The sequence below is a fragment of the Acomys russatus genome, chromosome 16 (genome assembly GCF_903995435.1).
Source record: "Acomys russatus chromosome 16, mAcoRus1.1, whole genome shotgun sequence".
Taxonomy (NCBI): Eukaryota; Metazoa; Chordata; class Mammalia; order Rodentia; family Muridae; genus Acomys; species Acomys russatus.
Window position 1 is genome coordinate 5118164 of NC_067152.1, and position 21226 is coordinate 5139389.

Below are 21226 nucleotides of genomic sequence, written 5' to 3' on the forward strand. Positions count from 1 at the left end.
CCTGGACTCGATTTGCAGACCAGGCTGGCCTTGAATGCACTGAGATCCGCCAGCTTCTGCCTCCCAGAGTGCTGGGATGATAGGCATGTGCCGCTGTGCCCGGCTGTCTTTGTTTTTAAAGCATTTATTTGTGTGATGTGTATGGGTTGGGTGCTTGACATGCCACAGTGTCAGTTCTCCTCTTCCAGCATGTGGGGTGTGGGACTGAGCTCGGGTTGTCAGGCTTGGCAGGGTGTACCTTTACCTGCCGAGCCGGCCATCGTCCTGGCCCCACCTGAGATTTTCTCACAGTGTTCTTGTCTTGCTGGGTGTCAGGGCAGTGCTGGCCTTGTGGAATGACTTTTGTTTGTTTGATTTTCGAGACAGGGTTTCTCTTGTAGTCCTGTAGTCCTGCCTGCCCTGGACTCCTTTTAGACCAGGCTGGCCTCGATCCACCATGCCCAGCTATGGCATGAGCTCTCTCTTCCGGCTTGGAGAAGAGTTTGAAAAGATTGGCTCCAGTCGTTTAGTTGTTTAGTAGGATTCTCCTGGTCTCTTGTTCTCACTGTCTTGCTCTGGGCACAGACTCAGGGACTTGTGAGCAGAATCCTGCCCAGTCTGGCAGCTCAGCCTCTGATGAATGTGATTGAATCCAGATGTCACTCTGCTCCTCTTATGTAGCTGAGCTCAAGTTGCACTGACCATTCCTGACAGGATTTCAGAACATCCATAACACAAGTCATAATGGACACAAGCAAAGTCTGGGCTATCTGCTTGCAACTGTAGCTTGCTTATGATGTTACGGCCCTCGTTTTATCCAGTGGAGATTAAAATATAGAAGCAAATGATACTACCAACATAGTGTGTAAAACCAGCACATATATATACCATGGCAGAGTGCCTTCTCTCATACCCGATCCAAGTAATAGTAATGATGCCGACAGTCAAACCGGGGAAGTGCCTGCCTGGCAAAAGTGACACCCAGAGTTGAGTAATCAGAGTGAAAGGAGAGAACACCTCCCTTCAGAGCTGTTCTCTGATTTCCACAGTGCACTTTAAGTGGGTGTGCAGCCTCACATCACATCACACACAAACACATACACGCGCGCGCACGCCTTTTTTTTTCTTCTTGGGACACCCATGTACATGTACACTACACAACTGTGGTTTTGAAGTAAGTTCCAGGGTTATAGACTTAGCTGGGTTTTTTTAATGTCCCCCTCCTTTTTTTTTTTTTTTTTTTTTTTTTGAGACAGAGTTTCTCTGTATAGCCTTGCCTGCCTCTGCCTCCTGAGTGCTAGGATAAAAGGCGTGCACCTCCACGCCCAGCACAGTGATTTATTTTTTATTTTATGTATATGGGTATCTAGCCTGCGTGTATGTCTGTGCATCACATGCTTACAGTGCTGTGGAGGTCAGAAAGGGGCATCAAATCCTCTGGAGTTGACGTTAGAAACGATTGTGAGCTGCCATGTGAGTGCTGGGAACCAAACTCAGGTCCTCAGTAAGAGCAGCCAGTGCTGTCAACAGCCGAGCCACCTCCCACTTAACACATCCTTAAACCACGAGAGTGATCCTCTGCAATACCACCAGTATCACCCCCAGAATGCCCTGAGCCCCAAGGTAAAGAATTGCTGTCATTCAGAAAGAGGAGCCATCAGTCTTTATTAGCCATCTTTTGTGTGACTAGTCTTGTCCCTGACTCTGTAATTTGAAAGGATAATTAAGAAGTGTTTTCTAAGCCGGGCGTGGTGGCACACGCCTTTAATCCCAGCACTCGGGAGGTAGAGGCAGGTGGATCGCTGTGAGTTCGAGGCCAGCCTGGTCTACAAAGTGAGTCCAGGATGGCCAAGGCTACACAGAGAAACCCTGTCTCGAAAAAAAAAAGAAGTGTTTTCTTAGGAACCCCACCCCAGATTAAAATATTGGCCTAGAGAGAGAGAGCTCCCTACTTAAAAGCATTTATTGCTCTTGCAGAAGACCCAAATTGAGTTCCTAACATCCAAATCGGGGCTCACAACAGCCTATAGCTCCAGTTCCAGAGGACCTAACACCCCTGTCTCGCCCCCTCAAGCGCAGGCACACACAGATAAATTTAAAACAATGACTTCAATGTCTAGACATAGAAAATGGAGTTTCTTGGTACCTGAATGATAAATAAATCAGTTCATAGTACTGGACAAAGAAAAGTAGAAACCATTGATCTGGGACAAGGTGTTGTCCTTGCCAGAGATACCAGTGATGATATTCAGAGTTGAGCAGAGGGCGATAGTGAAAGGCTGACAGGAAGGATCTGTTGTGAGGGGTTCTGAGAGTGTCTCTGAGGAGTGGGTTTCCAGGGCAGGATGGTCACTGCCTGTCATCCCAACAGGAAGCTGAGACAGGGGACCCTTAAATCCTAGCCTGTCCCCCACTCCCACTTCACACGCACATGCGCTCATGGGCTTCCAAACCTCTCATACTTCATGTGTTTAGCACCAGCATGCACGTGGTTTGTAGCAGTCTACACTCTCAACAAAAGCAGTTCAATGTGAACATTGCTAAAGGAAAATATAGCTCTTCCAAAGGCAACAAGAGATGATTTGTTCTGATTCCAGCAAGGGGGAACGTGGACAGGGGCTTCGATGGTTCTGAACAGCATACCGCAGTAGGAATGATTACATAAACTTTATAGTCACTCAACAAAAGACAGCCACAGTGAGTGCCTTCCTGGAGGACAGTGGTGAGGGGAGCAGGTGGATAAGTTAGCAAAGCTTTGTGATAAAATGTTTACTAGCGGGACTAAAGGTCATCCAGCATTGTTGTGGCCCTGGAGCTGCAGCGTTCCGACTCCACAGTGAGGAAGTCAGTCTGTCATATGCAGAATCTTGAGTGTAGATGCACAGTGTAGGTGATGTCTCTTTTTCAGAGGCAACACTGTAATCACAACCCTTGGAGGAAGCCTGAGGCAGGAGGACCAGGAATTCCGAGGCTACTTTGGCTGCATTAAAAGCCTCAACAACAACAGTAACAATAAGTGGAGGCTGGGGGAGGCTGTGACGTCACAGATAAAATCTGTAAGCTCCTGGCACCAGCCTGTGTGTTCAGCCCCGTGTGCTTAAGTCTATGCTAGACTCTCTACCTAATGATTAATTCTGCTAAACTAACAACAACAGTCAAAAAACCACATAGAAACACCAAAACTAGTGTACTGGGGAAGCAAGTAGCTCTAGAGATGGCACTATTTATATTTAAACTTAGTCAGCAGGTACAATTGTGAGTGCCCTACAAATTGCACTTACTCTCTTCCAAACCTAAGTAATCTTCTGCCTCATGTTGCTAACAGCCCCTTACTTCTCTATCCTGAACCCAAAAGGAAATCTAAGTCACCTTCCGACTTCAGGCTGCACAGAAATGAATGTTGTGAACAGAAGTGCCTCATTGTGGAGAGTGAGAACGTTGCAGGACCGGGGCTACAATGAAGCTGCGCTGTCTTTTAGCTCTTTGATAACCACTTTGGCCCAACATCTTTTGTGACTAAAAGATCAAAACGGATGGAAGGCCTTCTTGGTGGGGCCACTAGTTTGCACAAACTAAAGGCTAAGGATATGATCTGGCAGGCCTCCAGCAAAGACCCTGAGTTTCTGTGAACTTGCCTACCTGCTTTCCCCACCAAAGGCTCCCCCAAATTAAATTATTTGTTAATACTTCCTTTCCATCATAAAACATGAGATGGGGTGGCAGTGGTTCATAACTTTAACCCAGCACTCAGCATCTCTGAGTTCCAGGACAGCCTGGTCTACAGAGCGAGTTCCAGGACAGCCACGGCTACACAGGGAAACTGCAGGAGAGATGGGGTTTGCTTTGGTGGTTGTCAGTTGTGTTTCCTAGAATGCTTTGCATATGATGACACGGGTCTGTAGTCACTGCTTCAGGTGTGCTGAGGCAGAAGGATCATCAATATGGGATTCAACGCACAAAACAGAAACAAACCCAAAAACTGAGTTCAGAGTACCAAATCACAAATCAGGTGTGGGTGAGTGTCTGTCTTTGTACGGCCTGTCCTGTACTTGTAAAAATGTCTTGACTGCCCTGGTCCCCATAAGGACTGCACACTGAGCTAATAAGCCCTGCACATCCTTGAGGGCTGAGGTGCACAAGTATGCCTGTGTTGTCTAATTATTGATGTGAGTCGCTGTTTTCCACTTTTTATTTCTCCCACCCACACATGTACTAGCTGCAGTATCATTTTTGCTATATTAATAGTTGAGAGTGAAGTGTTGCCACAGACAGAAATTTAGATACGTTTTTAACCTGCATGGTGCTATGAAGTTGCTTGTCTGTCCATACTTGGCCCTGTGCCGCTCATATGGAAGGATTTTCCCCGTGTTCCATGACCTTGTTTTGTTTTGTTGTTCATTACAGTGTGAGCCGCTGCCCCGTGTTGTGTTGATGCTGGTCTGCCATGCTAGCCTGTCTACCAGGACCAGCTGACCTGTCCTTTCAGCTTCTCTCTCACACGCAGATGAACACTGGACTTCAGAAATGTAAGTGATCTGGGTTCCCAGGGACGGGTGTGTGGTCCTCTGCTCTGTCACATCTGTGTGCGTGGCCCAGGACGCGGGGACGTCCAAGGTATTCGTGAGCTGAGATGCAGGGCAGCAGCTGCAAAGGCCCTGTCTGTCAGCATTACAATCAGAGAAATCCTCTCAGGTGCTGTGGTCCCCAGCTCCCGTGAACTGACCTTGTTGCTGGCAGCCTTGTGTTGCACAGCAAAGCAACAAGGAGCTTCAGAGATGTATAGCTTAGACCCTTAAAAGAGGTGTTGCTCTTTGAGCCCTGTGAGGGGCTGAGTGAAACCCATTGTCCCGCTCACTTCTGTGTCCTTGAAATAACTATTTACACTGTCGGCCATGTTTTGATCTCTGAATACACTCTGCCATGGAAACACAGTCCTGGGCTTTGCCGTCTGCTCTCAGGGCAGCATGACTTTTGCTCCCTCGCGTCAGGAGCCTGCTTGCTCAGGCTCTCCGGGTGTTTGTCCATGGTGTACTTCCCACCTGCGTGAGCCTCCGAGAACTGCCTGTTAGATTTCTGTCCTAATTCTGCATTAAATTCAAGCATGATAGTTCATACTTTGATCAGGTTCCTATTTCTGTCCCTGCACTACATGACATGCAAGGAAAATACTCTATTTCTGACATAGCATGACGGGTATAGAGTCTAAGTGTAAAACAGTCCTGAATTTGGAATCAACCTTTTTAGATCAAAAAGAGGCACTGGGGCTTCCCTTTAACCCTGAGCACCTCACTGGGGCCCTTGGTGGCAGCCGTTAAGGACCATACAGCCATTGGTTTTAGTTTAGTGGGCAGCAGCCTCTTGCATCTCTCAGCTCTTCCATTGTTGATTAATGGCAACCCAGACAACTTGGGAACCGGCTAGTGTAGTTTCATTTCAGTGGAATTTTCTACAGTAGTATACTGCAGCTATACTTGGTCAGGAGTATACAGATCAGGAGTAGTTTGCTTGCGTATCAACAGTTAAAAATAATTGAGTCAGCTGGGCGTGGTGGCGCACACCTTTCATCCCAGCACTCGGGAGGCAGAGGCAGGTGGATTTCTGTGAGTTGGAGGCCAGCCTGGTCTACAAAGTGAGTCCAGGACAGCCAAGTCTAACACAGAGAAACCCTGTCTCGAAAAACCAAAATAAATAAATAAATATCATCATCATCTAGTCTTTTTTTTTTTTTATTATTTATTTATTATTATGTATACAGTGCTCTGTCTACATGTACACCTGTAGGCCAGAAGAAGGCATTAGATCACATTTTAGATGGTTGTGAGCCACCATGTGGTTGCTGGGAATTGAACTCAAGATCTCTGGAAGAGCAGTCAGTGCGCTTAACCTCTGACCCATCTCTCCAGCCCACATCATCTAATCTTAGCCGGTCAGTGGTGGCGCACACCTTTAATCCCAGCACTTGCGAGGCAGAGGCAGGCAGATCTCTGTGAGTTTGAGGCCAGCCTGGTCTACAAAGTGAGTCCAAGACAGGACAGACAAGGCTACACTGAGAAACCCTGTCTCAAAAAAAAAAAAAAAAAAAAAAAAAAGTTCTAGTCTTGATGGATGTGGTGACCTATAAAGCCAGTTATTTGGAAGACTGAGGCAGGAAGATCACAAGTTCAAGACCAGCTTTGGACCCTGTATAAAAATAAAAATACAGGGCTGAAGAGATGGCTCAGTGGTTAAGAGCACTGACTGCTCTTCCAAAGGTCCTGAGTTCAATTCCCACCAACCACATGGTGGTTCACAACCATCTATAATGAGATCTGGTACCCTCTTCTGGCCTGCAGGAGTACATGCAGACAGAGCACTGTGTACATAATAAATAAATAAATAAATCTTTAAAAAACAAAATACAGCTGGGTGTGGTGACACACAACTTTAATCTTAGAATTTAGGAGGTAGAAATGAGCAAATACCTGAGTTTGAGGCCAGCCTGGTCTACATAGCAAGTTCCTGGCTGGTGAGGACCATGCGGTGAGACCCTGTCTCAAAAGCACAGAAGAAAGAGTGAAAATAAAATGAGCTGGGGATGTAGCTCAGTTTGGAGTGTGTGCTTAGCTTGCACAGAGCCCTGGGTTTGAGTCCAGCACCAAATAAAATGGGCATATTGGCACTTGGAAGATACAGGCAAGAAGACCAGAAGTTCATGGCCAGCTTGGACTATATGATACTCTGTCTCAAAAAACAGTGGGGCTGGGGGGGGGGGGGGAGGCAGGGGGGGTGGTGGCGCACGCCTTTATTCCCCAGCACTCAGGAGGCAGAGGCCAGCTGGTTCCACAGAGTGAGTTCCAGGACAGCCAAAGGTACACAGAAACTCTGTCTCGAAATACAAACAAGCAAACAACAACAGTGGGCCTGAAGAGATGGTGTGTGGCTAAGAACTTTGGCTGTTCCTGAGGGTTTGATTCTCAGCACTCTCGTGGCAGCTCACACTCTTTGTAACTCAGGTTCACAGGATTTGATGTGCCCTCTTCTGGCACTTGGCACAAAATGATGCACAGACACATGCAGGCAGAATGCCCACACGCAGAAAAGTAACATTTTAAAATTATGTATATAAAGAATTAACAAGAACAAACAGCCACTTGACTCCACTTCCTTGAAGGAGCAGAAAACTCACCTCTGGTATCTAATGAAGGTGACAACTTTGTCTGACTGTAAGCAGGCTCTGTTGTGCCAGCCAGCTTTCTTTCTTTCTTTCTTTCTTTCTTCAAATTTATTTATTTATTTGTTTATTTTATGTGTGTGTGAGCTCTATCTGTATGTACACCTGCAGGTCAGAAGAGGTCATCAGATCATATTATAGATGGTTGTGAGCCACCATGTATGTGGTTGCTGGGAATTGAACTCAGGACCTTTAGAAGAGTAGACAGTGCTCTTAACCACTGAGCCATCTCTCCATCCCCTGTGCCAGCTTTCTTAAAGCTGCTTCTCTCTCTCCCATTCTCCCTGTCTCTTTGTGATGGAAGTCCAACCTAAGGCCACAACTACACCCCAGCCCTAGCCTTTGTCAGAGTGAGGATTGGGCGCTTGTAGTCGAGCAAGCAAGCACACTGGGCTGTGCCCTAGTCCTGGCTCCTCAGAACACAGCTGGGAGGAAATACACTTGGAGGGGAGCTCAGTGATGGGAAAACAAGTGTTGCCCAGTGCTTGACAGGCTTGAGCAGGAGAATTTCCAGCTCAAGACCATCCTGGACAACATAACGAGACCCTGTCTCAAAACCCAAACAAACTTGGGACATCTTAGCTTTGAGTAGGTCTGTAGCTGCTGGAGGACGTGCTGCATCAGGTGGGTGTCCTCTTAGTATGTGCCATGGTGGCTATTGCTGTGAGAGTTTTCAGCTATTTAGGAATTATATATATATATAAAATTTTAAAAAAAGATTTATTATTTATGATTATGTGTACAGAGCTCTGCCTGCATGTACACCCGCAGGCCAGAAGAGGGCATCAGATCACAGTATAGATGGTTGTGAGCCACCATGTGGTTGCTGGGAATTGAACTCAGGACCTCTGGAAGAACAGTCAGTGCTCTTAACTGCTGAGCCATCTCTCCAGCTCCCCCCCCCCCCTTTTTTTGGTTTTTTGTTGTTGGTGGTGGTGGTTTTGTTTGTTTTGTTTTGTTTCTCAAGACAGGGTTTCTCTGTGTGGCTGGCTGTCCTGGACTCACTCTGTAGACCAGGCTGCCCTTGAACTCACAGCGATCCGCCTGCCTCTACCTCCTGAGTGCTGGGATTAAAGGCATGCACCTCCACGCCTAGCTTACTTTTTTTTTTTTTTTTTTAAGATTTATTTATTTATCACATATACAGTCCTCTGCTTGCAACTATACCAGCACACCAGAAGAGGGTATTAGATCACATTATAGATGGTTGTGAGCCCCATGTGGTTTCTGGGAACTGAACTCAGGACCTCTGGAAGAGCAGCCAGTGCTGTTAACCTCTGAGCCAACTCTCTAGCCCCCTCCTTATAAACTTTATCTTCTCCTAGCCCATCTTTTACCAGAAAATGTAATTTGGACTTTTCTTCTTTCTTTCTTAACCCCAAGGCCCTGCTCACTTTCCTAGCTCAGCATCAGGGGTAAGGTAGTGACTCTCAAAGTACTCACTGTGCGGTGCCTGAAATAATCAGGTCTTGGAGGCCAGGTGGTGGTGGAGGCGTTGCACGCCTTTAATCCTAGCACTTGGGAGGCAGAGGCAGGTGGGTCTCTGTGTGTGCCAATACAGCCAAGACTACACAGAGAAACCCTGATCAGAAAAACAAAACAGCTATGTTGCAGCTTTGTTTTTTGTGTTGGGGGATGGAGTAGGGCAGGAGCTGGTTTGTTTGAGATAGTCTTTTTTTTTTTTTTTTTTTTTTTTTGGTTTTTCAAGACAGATTTTCTCTGTGTAGCCTTGACTGTTCTGGACTTGCTTTTGTAGACCAGGCTGGCCTCGAATTCATGTCGATCCACCTCCCTCTGCCTCCCAAGTGCTGGGATTAAAGGCGTGCACCACTACCGCCCAGCCTGAGATAGTCTTATGTGCCCCAAACTGTCCGTGAACTCCAGATTCTCCTGCTTCTGCCTCCCCAGCTGTTGGCAGCTGTTGATAATATACAAGTGCACATTACCACACCAGCTAGCATACTGGGGTGTTTTTGCTTGTTTGTTTGTTTGTTTGTTTGTTTTTTCCAGATAGGGTTTTTCTGTGTAACAGCCCTGGCTGTCCTGGACTCACTCTGTAGACCAGGCTCTCCTCAAACTCAGAGGTCCGCCTGCCTCTGTCTCCTGAGTGCTGGGATTAAAGGTGTGCACCACCACACCCCTTGCATACTGTATTTTTTAAAAGCTGATGTGGGGGTGTTTTGTCTATGTACTGCTTGCATGCCTGATGCCCACAGAGGCCAGAAAGAGAAGCACCAGATTCCTGGGAACTAGAGTAACACAGTTGTGAGCTGCCATGTGGGTGCTGGGAATCAAACCAAAGTCCTCTGCAAGAAAAGTTGGTCCTCTTAGCCCCTGAGCCAGCCATCTTTTCTAACATATCTTTTTTTTTTTTTTTTTTTTTTAAGTTTTATTTATTATGTGTACAATATCCTGCCTGCATGTCTACCTGCCCTCCAGAAGAGGGCACAGGATCTCACTATAGATGGTTGTGAGCCATCACATGGTTGCTGGGACTTGAACTCAGGACCTCTGGAAGAGCAACCTTAACCTCTGAGCCATCTCTCCAGCTCCCTAATATATTACCTTTTAGTTGACAGTTTTTACCTCCTTCATGCAGAGCGTTGGGAGAGCCTGGAACAACTATTGGTTACTTTTCATATTTTTAGATATTGGCACGCCCCCTAGTGGAAAGGCTTGGCAATTGTGAATTGACCCAGAGACTCCAATAAATTTCAGGCGTTGGGTATTTACAGTGTTAGGTACTATATTACAATTTTTATATGCATTATATTTGTTTGTTTTGTTTTATTTTGTTGAGTTTGAACATAATTATGTTACCCAGGATGGTCTTAAACCCCTGGGCCCAAATGATCTTTCTTCCCATACGTGCGTGCTTGTGTGTGTGTGTGTATGTGTGTGTCTGTGTGTGTGTCTGTGTGTGTGCGTGCACACGCGCGCTTTCCCTTAATTGGGTATGTGCACAGGCACTTACATGCTGCAATTTACATTTATGAAGTTTACAGGAGTTGGTGCTTTCCTTCCACCCTGGGTTCCCAGAATTAAAAATTAGGTCTCAGGCTTAGACACAGTAAGAGCTTTACCTGCCGGTCCTCACTGTCCCTACTCAGTAATTGTACACGGGAGACTCGTACTTTGTTGTCCTTTTTTTCTTTAGTTTCCATAGATAGGGCATCATCTTACCCATCACTATAGTGACCCTCCCTCAGCTGCGGGAGTGCAGAGTGCAGTGTGGGTCACAGTACCCTACTCCTTGCTTTCTTTTCCACACGAAGCTTGCATATGTCACAAGACTGTCCGTTGCTGGGCCAGAACTCAACTCCGGTTAGACTTCCAAGCCGTCTGCCTCTAGACTCCAAGTTTCCACCACAACTTAACAAAAGGATAACCAAGGAGTCCTTTGGAGAGAGCTGGATTTCGGAACCCCACCCCACCCCACCCCAGTCCCCAGGCTAGACAACAGTGCTTTCTGTCACATTCAGGTCTCAGGCTTGAGGGCAAGGGTCCTAAATTTGCTGCTTCCGTGATCAGTGTCTTTGATCTGATTAGGCAGGCTCTGTTAAACCTGCTTTTCTTGAATAACTATAAACAGCTGTGATTCATGTGTTGCTGTTCCAGTCTCTCTCTGTCTCTGTGTGTCTGTCTGCGTGTACACCCCAGTCCCCAAACATGGTTTCTCTGTCTAACAACCCTCTTTTAGTAGAGGCTAACCTGGAACTCACAGCGATCCACCTGCCTCTGCCTTTGCCTCCTGAGTGCTGGGATTAAAGGAACGTGCCACCATTCCTGGCTTCAAGTTTCTTTATATAATTTTGTGACATTAAAGTAAGTTTCATTTCTGGGGCTGGGGATTTAGCTCAGAGGTAGAGCGCTTGCCTAGCAAGTACAAGGCCCTGGGTTCAGTCCTCAGCTCTGAAAAAATAAGTAGGTTTCCTTTTTATTGACAAATTGGGAATCCCACTGAGTCTTCAGTTGTTGAGTGATGGAGCCATAGTTTGACTCTAGACAGAAACTTTCTTTTCTAGCCACGGATTTCCAGTTCTTTACACTGCCTGTGTCCACAGTAAGTATTTAAGTAAACGTTTTCTTCTTAGACAAAACTGAAAGATCTGTTGTCTGTGCTTAGAGGAACTTGTTGTGAGTGTCAGGTGCCAGTGAAGCCTGTATATACATGGGAGAGTACACTAGCCAGGTGCTAGTGGCGCACGCCTTTATTCCCAGCACTCAGGAGGCCAAAACAGGTGGGTCTCTGTGATTTGCAGGCTAGCCTGGTCTACACAGAAACTCTGTCTTCAAAAACCTAAAAAATAAAATAAAATAAAATCCTGACACTCGGCCCTGAACTAGGAAGGTCATGCAGGAGTTTCAGGCCATCCAGAACTCCAGGGTGAGACCCCCCTCTCCACAAACCAAACAGGAAGCTGAGCGTGGTAGCAGGCCTCTGAAACCTAAGCCCTTGGAAGGCCATGGCAAGAGAAGCAGATGTTCAAAACCGACTTCATCTGTATTGTGGGACCCTGTTTCAAAACTTCAAATAAGTGTGATCATGTTGGCATAGAAGGTAGAAACAGAGGATTAGGTACATGAGACCCAGAAAAAGAGGGAAGGAGGTTTTAGTTGGGGCTTGCTTTTATTTATTTATTTATTTATTTATTTATTTTTGGTGGTTGTTGTTTTTTGTTGTTGTTGTTGTTTTGTTTTGTTTTGTTTTGTTTTAGGGTTTTGGTTTTGTTTTTCCTGGGACAGGGTTTCTCTGTGTAGCCCTGGCTGTCCTGGACTCATTTTGTAGACCAGGCTGGCCTTGAACTCACAGCAATCAAAGGCGTGCACCACCACGCCCTGCTGGAGTTTTTTTGTTTTGTTTATTTAAGGGCTAAGCTTAATCTAGTATGGGGAGCTAGAGCTGGTGCATTCCAGAGTAAGAGGGCGCTCTTGCTCTGTGTGCTCATCACCACTCTGAGGCCCTTCCTCAGCAGCAGCTCCCAGGCTGCAGCCGCACTCTCTAGTTCATCTTTCTTCTAATCGGCTGTTCTCTTAACTGTCAGCATCAGTGGACGCATCCTTCAGCCTGTCTCTGCCATGCCAGGAAACCCTGAGAGCGGACACTCAGCTTTGAACAGAGAACTTCTGTTCATCACGCCACTTCCCACACCAGCTCTTCCACATGGGTCTCAGCAGAGACTCGGCCTGGGGATGGGTTTGGATACAGAAGAACTCAGACACACATCTGCATTTGCCGTCTGAACTAAGGAGAGCTCAGCCGAGCCCTAGCTGTCCGTTTGGGCAGGGCTGCACTAAGCTCTCCAGATGTGGGTGCCTTGTAAGAGTAAAGCCGTGTGCCTCTGCTGCAGCAGCCTGGTGACTAGGCAGGCCAAGCCAGGGTTTTTTTGTTTGCCTTGCGCTTTTGTTTTTAAGACAAGATCTCACTCTCTTGGCCAGAGTGGCCTGGAAATCAAGGCCATCCTTTGCCCCCCAACTGGTAGCACAGATAGGAACTACCACAACCCAGCCGTTTGAACCTGGGACTCTTTTTTTCTTTTTCAAGACAGGGTTTTTCTGTGTAGACTTGGCTATCCTGGAACTTGCTCTGTAGGCCAGGCTGGCCTCGAACTCAGAGGTCCACCTGCCACTGCCTCCCAAGTGAGGGATTAAAGGCATGCGCCCGGCTGCCGTTAGCTTTTGTAGTTGAGGATGAGCTTGAACTGCCGATCCTTGTGCTTCCCATGTGCTGGGATTGCCGCTGCACAGTCATGCCCAGTTAACTGACGCGCCGCTGGGGGTCCTAACCAGAAGCCTGTCAACTAAGCCTAGCCTAGACCAATAAAGGCTTAGATTACATGTGAGTGAACATTAAGAGGAGAGGAGAGAGGCGGTATCTACCCCAGCGTGAGTGTGGACTTGTCTAGAGAGTTGGAGTAGGTTGGGAGTTGAGCACAGCTGGCTTATACCTGTAAGGCTACGGCAGGAGTGGCTGCAATTTCAAGAACAGCCCTGCTGCAGAGCGAACACTTGACTCCAAAATGGCTGAGTAGGTAAGGTGCTTGCCTTGTAAGCCTGGCTACCTAAGTTCAACCCCCAGAACCGACGTAAAGGTAGAAGGAGAGCTGATTGCACACAGGCACACCACTGACACCCCCACACCACTCACATGCAAGTACGCAAAAGCATGGTGGAAACATCTCTGTAAATTGTTGGGATTTTTGTTTGTTTATATTTGTTTTTATTTTATGTGCATTAGATTTTGCCTGCATGTATGTCTGTGAGTATGTCCTGGAACTGGAGTTCTAGACAGTTGTAAGCTAAGGTCGCTGGGAATTGAACCCAGGTCCTCTGGGAGAACAGCCAGTGTTCTTAACAGCTGAGCCATCTCTCTAAGTCCCTTGTTTTGTTTTTTGAGACAGGGTCTCTCTTTAGCCCTGGCTGTCCTGGAAATCTCTGCGCAGTCCAGGCTGGCCTAGAACAATGCCTCTTCAGGACTGGGGTACCTCTATACATTTTGTTTTGTTTCGTTTTTGTTTTGTTTTGTTTTTTCGGGGGGGGGGTTGAGACAGGGTTTCTCTGTGTAACAGCTCTGGCTGTCTCTGTAGACCAGGCTGGCCTTGAACTCACAGAGATCTACCTGCCTCTGCCTCCCAAGTGCTGGGATTAAAGGCGTCAGCCACCACCACCTGGCTCGTTTCGGTTTTTTTTTTGAGACAGGCTTTCTCTGTGTAGCCTTGGCTGCCCTGGACTTGCTTTGTGGACCAGGCCGGCCTTGAACTCACAGAGATCCACCTGCCTCTGCCTCCCGAGTGCTGGATTACAAGCATGTGCCACTGCGCTTGGCTGCTTTATAAGTGTTTGTTTGTTTGTTTGTTTGTTTTTTAGAACATGAAGTTTATTCAATGAGGAGAGAAGGAACGGGGGAACGGGGACGAGGACAGGACAGAGGAAGCTCCTCTATAAGTTTCAATGAGGCAGAATAGAATGTGGCTAGAAACAGGAAGAAGCCTTTCACCTGGGATCCTGCTGTCTTTTCCACTGTCTCCACTGCTGAAACTAAGACTGCCTAGTAAGGCAACAAACATTTTCCTAAAGACATCTCATTTGGAGCTGGAGAGATGGCTCAGCCGTTAAGAGCTGCCAGAGGTCATGACTTCAATTCCCAGTATCCACATGGTGGCTCACAACCATCTATAATGTGATCTGATGCCCTCTTCTGGCCTGCAGGAGTACATGCAGATGAACCACTCATATATTAAATAAATAAAACTTGTGCTGGAGAGATGGCTCAGTGGTTAAGAGCACTAGCTGCTCTTCCAAAGGACCCAGGTTCAATTCCCAGTACCCAACTTGGCAGCTCACAATTGTCTATAATTCAAGTTCCAAGGGATCTGACACCCTCACACCAATGCACATAAAGCAAAATTAAATAAATTATTAAATAAATCTTTTATTTTAAAAAGACACCTCATTTAAAGGTAATAAATAATTTGTGTATTATCATAAGGCCAAAATATGCTATGCAACATCAAGTTTTTTGGTTTGCTTTATTTTTATTTTTTAAAGATGTCTTTATTTATTTATTATATATACAGTGCTTTGCTTACACATACACCTTCAGGCCAGAAAAGGACATATCACATTATAGATGGTTGTGAGCCACCATGTGGTTGCTGGGAATTGCACTCAGGACCTTTGGAAGAGAAGACAGTGCCCTTAACATCTGAGCCATCTCTCCAGCCCTGGTTTGGATTTTCTTTTTTAAGATTTATTCATTTGTTATGTATACAGATTTCATTATAGATGGTTGTGAGCCAACATGTGGTTGCTGGGAGTTGAACTCATGACCTTTGGAAGAATAGTCAGTGCTCTTACCCTCTGAGCCATCTCTCCAGCCCCCCTGGTTTGGATTTTCAAGACAGTTTCTTTGTGTAGCCTTGGCTGTCCTGGACTCACGGTGATCCACCTGCCTCTGCCTCCTGAGTGCTGGGATTACAGGCCTGCACCACCATGCCTGGCTGCAGCATTTAAGTTTTTTATACTCTTCCAGGTGTAAAAAAAAATACTCAAAATCCAATCTTATATCTTTATTTGCAAATGAAAATTCTTCAAAAACAAGCACACACACAAACCAACAACTTAACCTATATTCATAGAGCTAGAGAGAAGGGTCATCAGGTAGGAGCACTGGGTCTCAACACACACATACACACAGTGGCAAAGCACTCATACACAAAATACAATTTTTTAGCTTTTTGGCTTTTTTCAGACAAGTATGTAGTTTGTTTGTTTGTTTTGTTTGTTTTTCTGAGACAAGGTTTTTCTGTGTACCCTTGGCTGTCCTGGACTCGCTTTGTAGACCAGGCTGGCCTCGAACTCACAGCGATCCGCCTGCCTCTGCCTCCCGAGTGCTGGGATTAAAGGCGTGCGCCACCACGCCTGGCGTGACATATATTTTTTAAATCTACATTTAGAGATAAGACAAAATTCTTTATTAGCCTTGTAGTAAATTAGCCACTTTAAATAATGTGACTTAGGATGGTGTGTGTATGTGCCCATTGTAAGTCAATCTTGGGGTAATTTGCCCATTCTTTGAAAAGCCTATTCTTATGCTCAGCTATTTCTTATCTTTCCTGGGTGCCCTTTTCCCGCTCCAGCCCTTATGCTTAAATTTTATATTGTAATCTTTTAATAAACCTGGTAACTCCGCTTCATACTCACTTGTCCTGAAATCCTTTTCCGTGGTGAAGCCAGGAATTCTGGCTTTGCCTTAGTAAAGATCTGTAAGGAGAACGGAAATTCTCTAGACCACGGCCAGTGACGTCGTAGAACTGTGCCTTCGCCCCTGCTGCTGTTAACGTGGCGTTTCAGGTTGTGTTGTTCAAGGGTTTCTGAGAGCCTTGTTTTCTAATGAGTTGATGTTTGGTGTTGAGGTACGCTGGACAGTTTTATCGCTGATAAAATGAGAGTATAGTTGGGGCTGGCTCCATCTCTAGCTCCGGTCTGCTTTTTGGGGCATGGGGCCACATACTCGTTTCTCCTAGACTCGAACTTTTTCTTTTCCCTGCTTCAGAGAACAGCCATTTCTACCCAGCTCTTCTAATGTGCTCCCCAAGTCTGCTTCTGCTCCAGTTGATGCCCTCTTACATGACTTTGAATGGAGTCTCCTTTGGGCCAGGGCCAGCCAGAGCTACCAGCTGGGCACTCAACAGACTAGCCTTTGGTCCTTCCTGGCTTCTTTCTGCCAAGGGAGGAAGCAGGGAGGAGCCGGCCAGCTGAGCCCCGGCTCTGAGCCAAAGCCGTTTTCCTCTGCTTGGGGCAGTGTGTATACTTACTCATTCAGTACTCATTAAGTACTTTTTGTGTGCGCTCAGGGTAGACCCCCCTTCCCTGAGAGAAGAAAGCAGCAGAGATCCCTCGTAGGAGGGAGCCTGGCATCCTTAAAGAGCTCTTGTTATGGGAAGTTTTTCTTTCTGCATTGGAAACCCAGCATCCGCTGGAGTCCTGATGGGAGCCCCCCCACCCGTGCCCCCCCCCGCCCACCCCCCCCCCCCAGATGAGAACAAGGCATCTGTTGGCATTCTGAGCAGGCGGCCTGAGTGGGCACTCCTGCGCTCTCTCCAAGGGATGGCAAGTTCCTTCCTCCTTTTTGGAAGTAGCAGCTGACATGGACCAAATGCAGACTGTTTTTGACACCTAGGACGTAAGAAATGGGCTGAATCTCTTCTTCTGGGTCCCTCCCTGCTGCTCTGTCATGTAGTATCCTCCTCCCTCCAGGGCAAATAAATAAAGCCTTTGATCTTCAGCCAGTCAGGGACCCAGAAAACTGTAAACAAAAGTGAACTTGTGAGTGAGAGATGGTGTTAGCTTCCTCATCCTCTCCTGAAAAAGCGTCTTGTTCTCTGTGCCAGATGGGCCTGTCCACCCGTGGGCATGGCACCCCAGCTGCCTCGCTGGCCACTGTAGGCCAAAGCGTAGAGACTAAGAATGGCCCCCTTTACCAGTGTCCCGATGACTGAGGAGGGTGCTGCTGACAGGCAGCTGTGCCTGAAGCTTCTAACCCTGAGCCACCAAGGCGGGTAGGAGCTTGGAGCCTCGTGTACTGAAGAGCTTTTGGTGGTGTCCATGAAAACTGGCTCTGGATTTCCAACCTGGAGACTTGCAAAGTTGCTTTTCCATCCTGATCTTTAGAAACCTCTAAAACAGGCTCCCAGCGCACCTGCCTCCTGTAGTAGCAGTAGCCGTGAGGATCGCTGAGGTAGCCTGTCCCTCACTCCCAGGCCTGGCCTGCTGTACGTACCCAGTGAGTGTCAGCCATGCTGTGATTGTGGGAACTACCGCTGCATCTAGAGTAAAGGCTACAGACGACAGCCTCCCCCTCCCTGTGGCTTCAGCAGGGCTTCTAGAAAGGCTGGTTGGCTTGCCACTGATGAGCTCCCTCCTCTCTGCTCTCCTTCCCTCTCTCTCTCTCTCTTTCTCTCTCTCTCTCTCTTTCTCTCTCTTTCTCTCTCTAGGGGACACTCCACAGAAAATGAGAACTGCTCACTACCCTACCCCAGCCGAATTGGACGCGTATGCTAAGAAGGTCGCAAACAACCCACTGACTGTAAAAATCTTCCCCAACAGTGTGAAGGTCCCCCAGCGGAAACACGTGCGTCGTGCTGTGAACGGCCTCGACACATCAGCCCAGCGCTACAGCCCCTACCCGACTCAGGCTGCCACCAAGGCAGGCCTGCTTGCCATTGTCAAAGTGCCAGCCAAAAGCATACTCAAGGACTTTGACGGCACCCGAGCCCGGTTCCTCCCTGAGGCCATCATGAACCCCCCAGTGGCACCCTATGCTACTGTGGCACCCAGCACTTTAGCCCACCCCCAGGCCCAGGCTCTGGCCCGCCAGCAGGCCCTGCAGCATGCACAGACCCTGGCCCATGCCCCTCCTCAGACACTGCAACACCCTCAGGGTATACCACCACCACAGGCACTGTCTCACCCTCAGAGCCTCCAGCAGCCTCAGGGCCTGGGCCACCCTCAGCCGATGGCCCAAACCCAGGGCTTGGTCCACCCACAGGCCCTGACTCACCAGGGTCTCCAGCACCCCCCTAATCCCTTGCTGCATGGAGGCCGGAAGATGCCAGACTCAGATGCCCCCCCGAATGTGACCGTGTCTACCTCAACTATCCCCCTCTCAATGGCTGCCACCCTGCAACACAGCCAGCCCCCGGACCTGAGCAGCATCGTTCACCAGATAAACCAGTTTTGCCAGACGAGGGCAGGCATCAGCACTACCTCAGTGTGTGAGGGCCAGATCGCCAACCCCAGCCCTATTAGTCGCAGTCTGCTCATCAATGCAAGCACCCGGGTGTCGACCCACAGCGTCCCCACACCAATGCCTTCATGTGTGGTCAATCCCATGGAGCACACCCATGCGGTCACAGCCGCACTGCCTGCTGCAGGTCCTGTCAACCTGCCCACAGGCATCTCTCGAGCCCCCACTGGCTACCCTAGCGACCTCAAGCCAGTTACCTGGAACCAGCACCAGCTGGCCCACCTACAACAGATGTGCAGCGAGGCTGGTGGGACACCAGCCCCTGGCCTAACGGGCAAACATACAGCAGGACGCGAGTTGGCAGGGCCTGGTTTTGTGGGCAAGGCCCCTGCCTACCCGCAGGAACTCTGCCTGGCACAGTCCTTCCATCTGAAGCCACCCTTGGAGAAGCCAACTCCATCCCCACCAGTCAACGGCCTACCAGCCCCACTGGCCTACCCCAACGGTCACTACTTCCAACCCCTGTGGAACAACATTCTACCAACTCCCAATAGCGACAGCTCGGGGTCTCAGGACCTCGCCATGCCGTTCCATGGTGGGCAGCCCACAGGTACACCCCTCGACTGTGCGGCAGCTCCCGGGGCTCACTACCGAGCAGGGACTGGGGGTGGTCCAGTGGCAAGTCAGAACAGCCTGGTGCAGACGGTGGATTACCTAAGTGGAGATTTCCAGCAGGCCTGCTTCCGGGAACAGAGCCTGGCCATGTTGAGCAAGGCCCACCGAGCCCCCGGCACCCGAGCCCCCGAGCCCACAGATAGCCGAAGTCTTCATATTCAGCACCCAGGGTATAGATAGGGAGTCGTGACGCCCACCTCAGGCAGACTTCATACATCGCCCTTCTAGGTTTAGTCTTTCTTTTAAGTAACTGGATAGTCTCACGGTTTCACTGCTCCAGTGTGATCATCCTTAGATGGCTAAGGAAGGGAACTTGGCAGGGTGGGTTTGGGGGCAGAAGGCCCTTTATCCTTCACTCAAGCAACTCGTGGCTTTCTGTTAGCACCTACCCCTGTCCCCTCAGCCACCTGCCCACCAGGCAATCTCTACCCTGACCACTTTTGACTCCCACCATCTTTTGTTGAGCTTCTGTTTGTTTTGGGACTGAGGTATGGCTGAGGGGAGTGGCCTTTAAGTTAGGCTTCTCTGTCTGGGACTAAGAAACCAGACTTCGTCAGTGCTCGGGAAGCTAATTCTTTATTCCCCCAAAGATGTCCACCAAGATAAACACAACCCCCATCTTCCCCCAGCTGCTCCCATCCTGCAAGGCTTGGATTGGCATTTCCGTTGCTCCCAAGCCACTGCACTTGTCCTTGCCAAAGCCTTGAGACTCAGAACCTTGCATTGGTGTCTTGGTTTTTGACTCCCCTTCCAGAGAAATGTAGTGGCCATCTGGCGTTCTGTGACGTCCTCCTGTCACTATTGCCTCTCTCCAAACTCAACACTGTTCTCATCCCTGCCTCCCCTCCCTCTGAAGAGAAAAAGAAAAAAACAAAACAAAAACTACCTTACTTGAATTAGTTATAGGTAAAGGATGATCACATTAGAGTTTGGAATTTAAAACACCAAAAAAGTTTAAGATAAAAGTTAAATACATTTGATTCTCTACACTGGCTAAGAATTATTGGTCCACACTGTAAGTTTTAATGTCATGTTTCTGTATGAATGAGTGGGTTCGAGGAGCACTGTGTATGAGTGGCCCACAGGTACATCCACCCTCACGTTTTGCCGCCCTTCAGTTTAATGAAGAACAAAAGGAAAAACACAAAGCCTTAAGCTCTTTGAATTCCTCCCTTACCAAATGAGTGTGGTTCTGACCAGTGCTGAGGGGCTTCCGTTGGGAACAGCCCCTTCGCCCCTCGCCCATTCTTAGAGCACCTTCCACCTGTTCAGGACCAGTGTGACTCATTCCCAAGTGACAATTAGTTGTCTAGAAATTCAACACTTCTCTGTAACTTTAGATTGTTTTGTTGTAAATTTTTGCACCTGTCTTCTGTTGCACAGTTGGGCTTTAAAAGTAATAAGCTCTTGCCTTCCCTCTTTGTTGGGGAATGTGAGCTGATAACTGAAGGGTTTGGGTTTATTCTCACTGTTCCTTAGCCAGAAATTCTGTAGTGATCTGAAGCAATGTGGCTGAAGACCAGTTTTTAAATTATGTGTTGGCAAGTTGCCTTATATTTAAAAGAAGGAAAAAAAAAAAAAAGGAAAAAAAATTGCCTGAGTGTGTTATGCCAAATGATACCAACATGGAGTCCTGATTCACAGTCTCCCTGCCGCCTGTGAACACTGGTACTGTCCTGTCTGCAAGCCCCTCAACTTCTGGTACAACGCCTCCTCCAAGGCGTTAGCCCCTCCACTAGCTGCTTACCTGAATCAAACTTAAAGAGCTTCCCCCCCCCCCCTCCTGTGACCTCCCACCTGATATTGTAGGATATTGTAACCCCCTCCCCAAGATCTTCCTGAGAGGGGGCTACCACTGTAGGAAACCGGGCCAAACAGCAGTTTGGGGGCTTTCACACCTCACTCCCACCTCTTGTCTGCATGGAAAATGTACCGATCCCTCACCCTACAAATGACTGCCCTCAACTTTGGTGTCCAATGCTTCCTAGTTGAGCCTGATGGTCCCCCTGCCCCACCCCAGTCAATCCCCAGCCAGCAATAAGGGTCCCAGCCAGGGCCTCATCTCCACACCTTGCCTCCAAGACCCCGTGCCACCCCAAGGGAAAGCCTGGATT

At 48.1% G+C, this 21226-nt stretch overlaps 1 protein-coding gene across 4 annotated transcripts in view; it reads left to right on the plus strand.

Annotated features, from left to right (window-relative positions):
• Nucleotides 1-19616, plus strand: part of Fam222b (family with sequence similarity 222 member B) — a 64239-nt gene extending 44623 nt beyond the window's left edge. For 2 of the 4 annotated variants that reach the window (XM_051158034.1, XM_051158033.1), the window contains exons 2-3: nucleotides 4384-4505; nucleotides 17686-19616. In XM_051158034.1, coding sequence (XP_051013991.1) covers nucleotides 4424-4505; nucleotides 17686-19292 — 1689 coding nt within the window. In that variant the 5' untranslated portion in view covers nucleotides 4384-4423 and the 3' untranslated portion in view covers nucleotides 19293-19616. The remainder of the gene's footprint in view (nucleotides 1-4383; nucleotides 4506-17685) is intronic. The other 2 variants (XM_051158036.1, XM_051158035.1) reach the window with 1 other exon arrangement.
• The last annotated feature ends 1610 nt before the right edge of the window (nucleotides 19617-21226 follow it).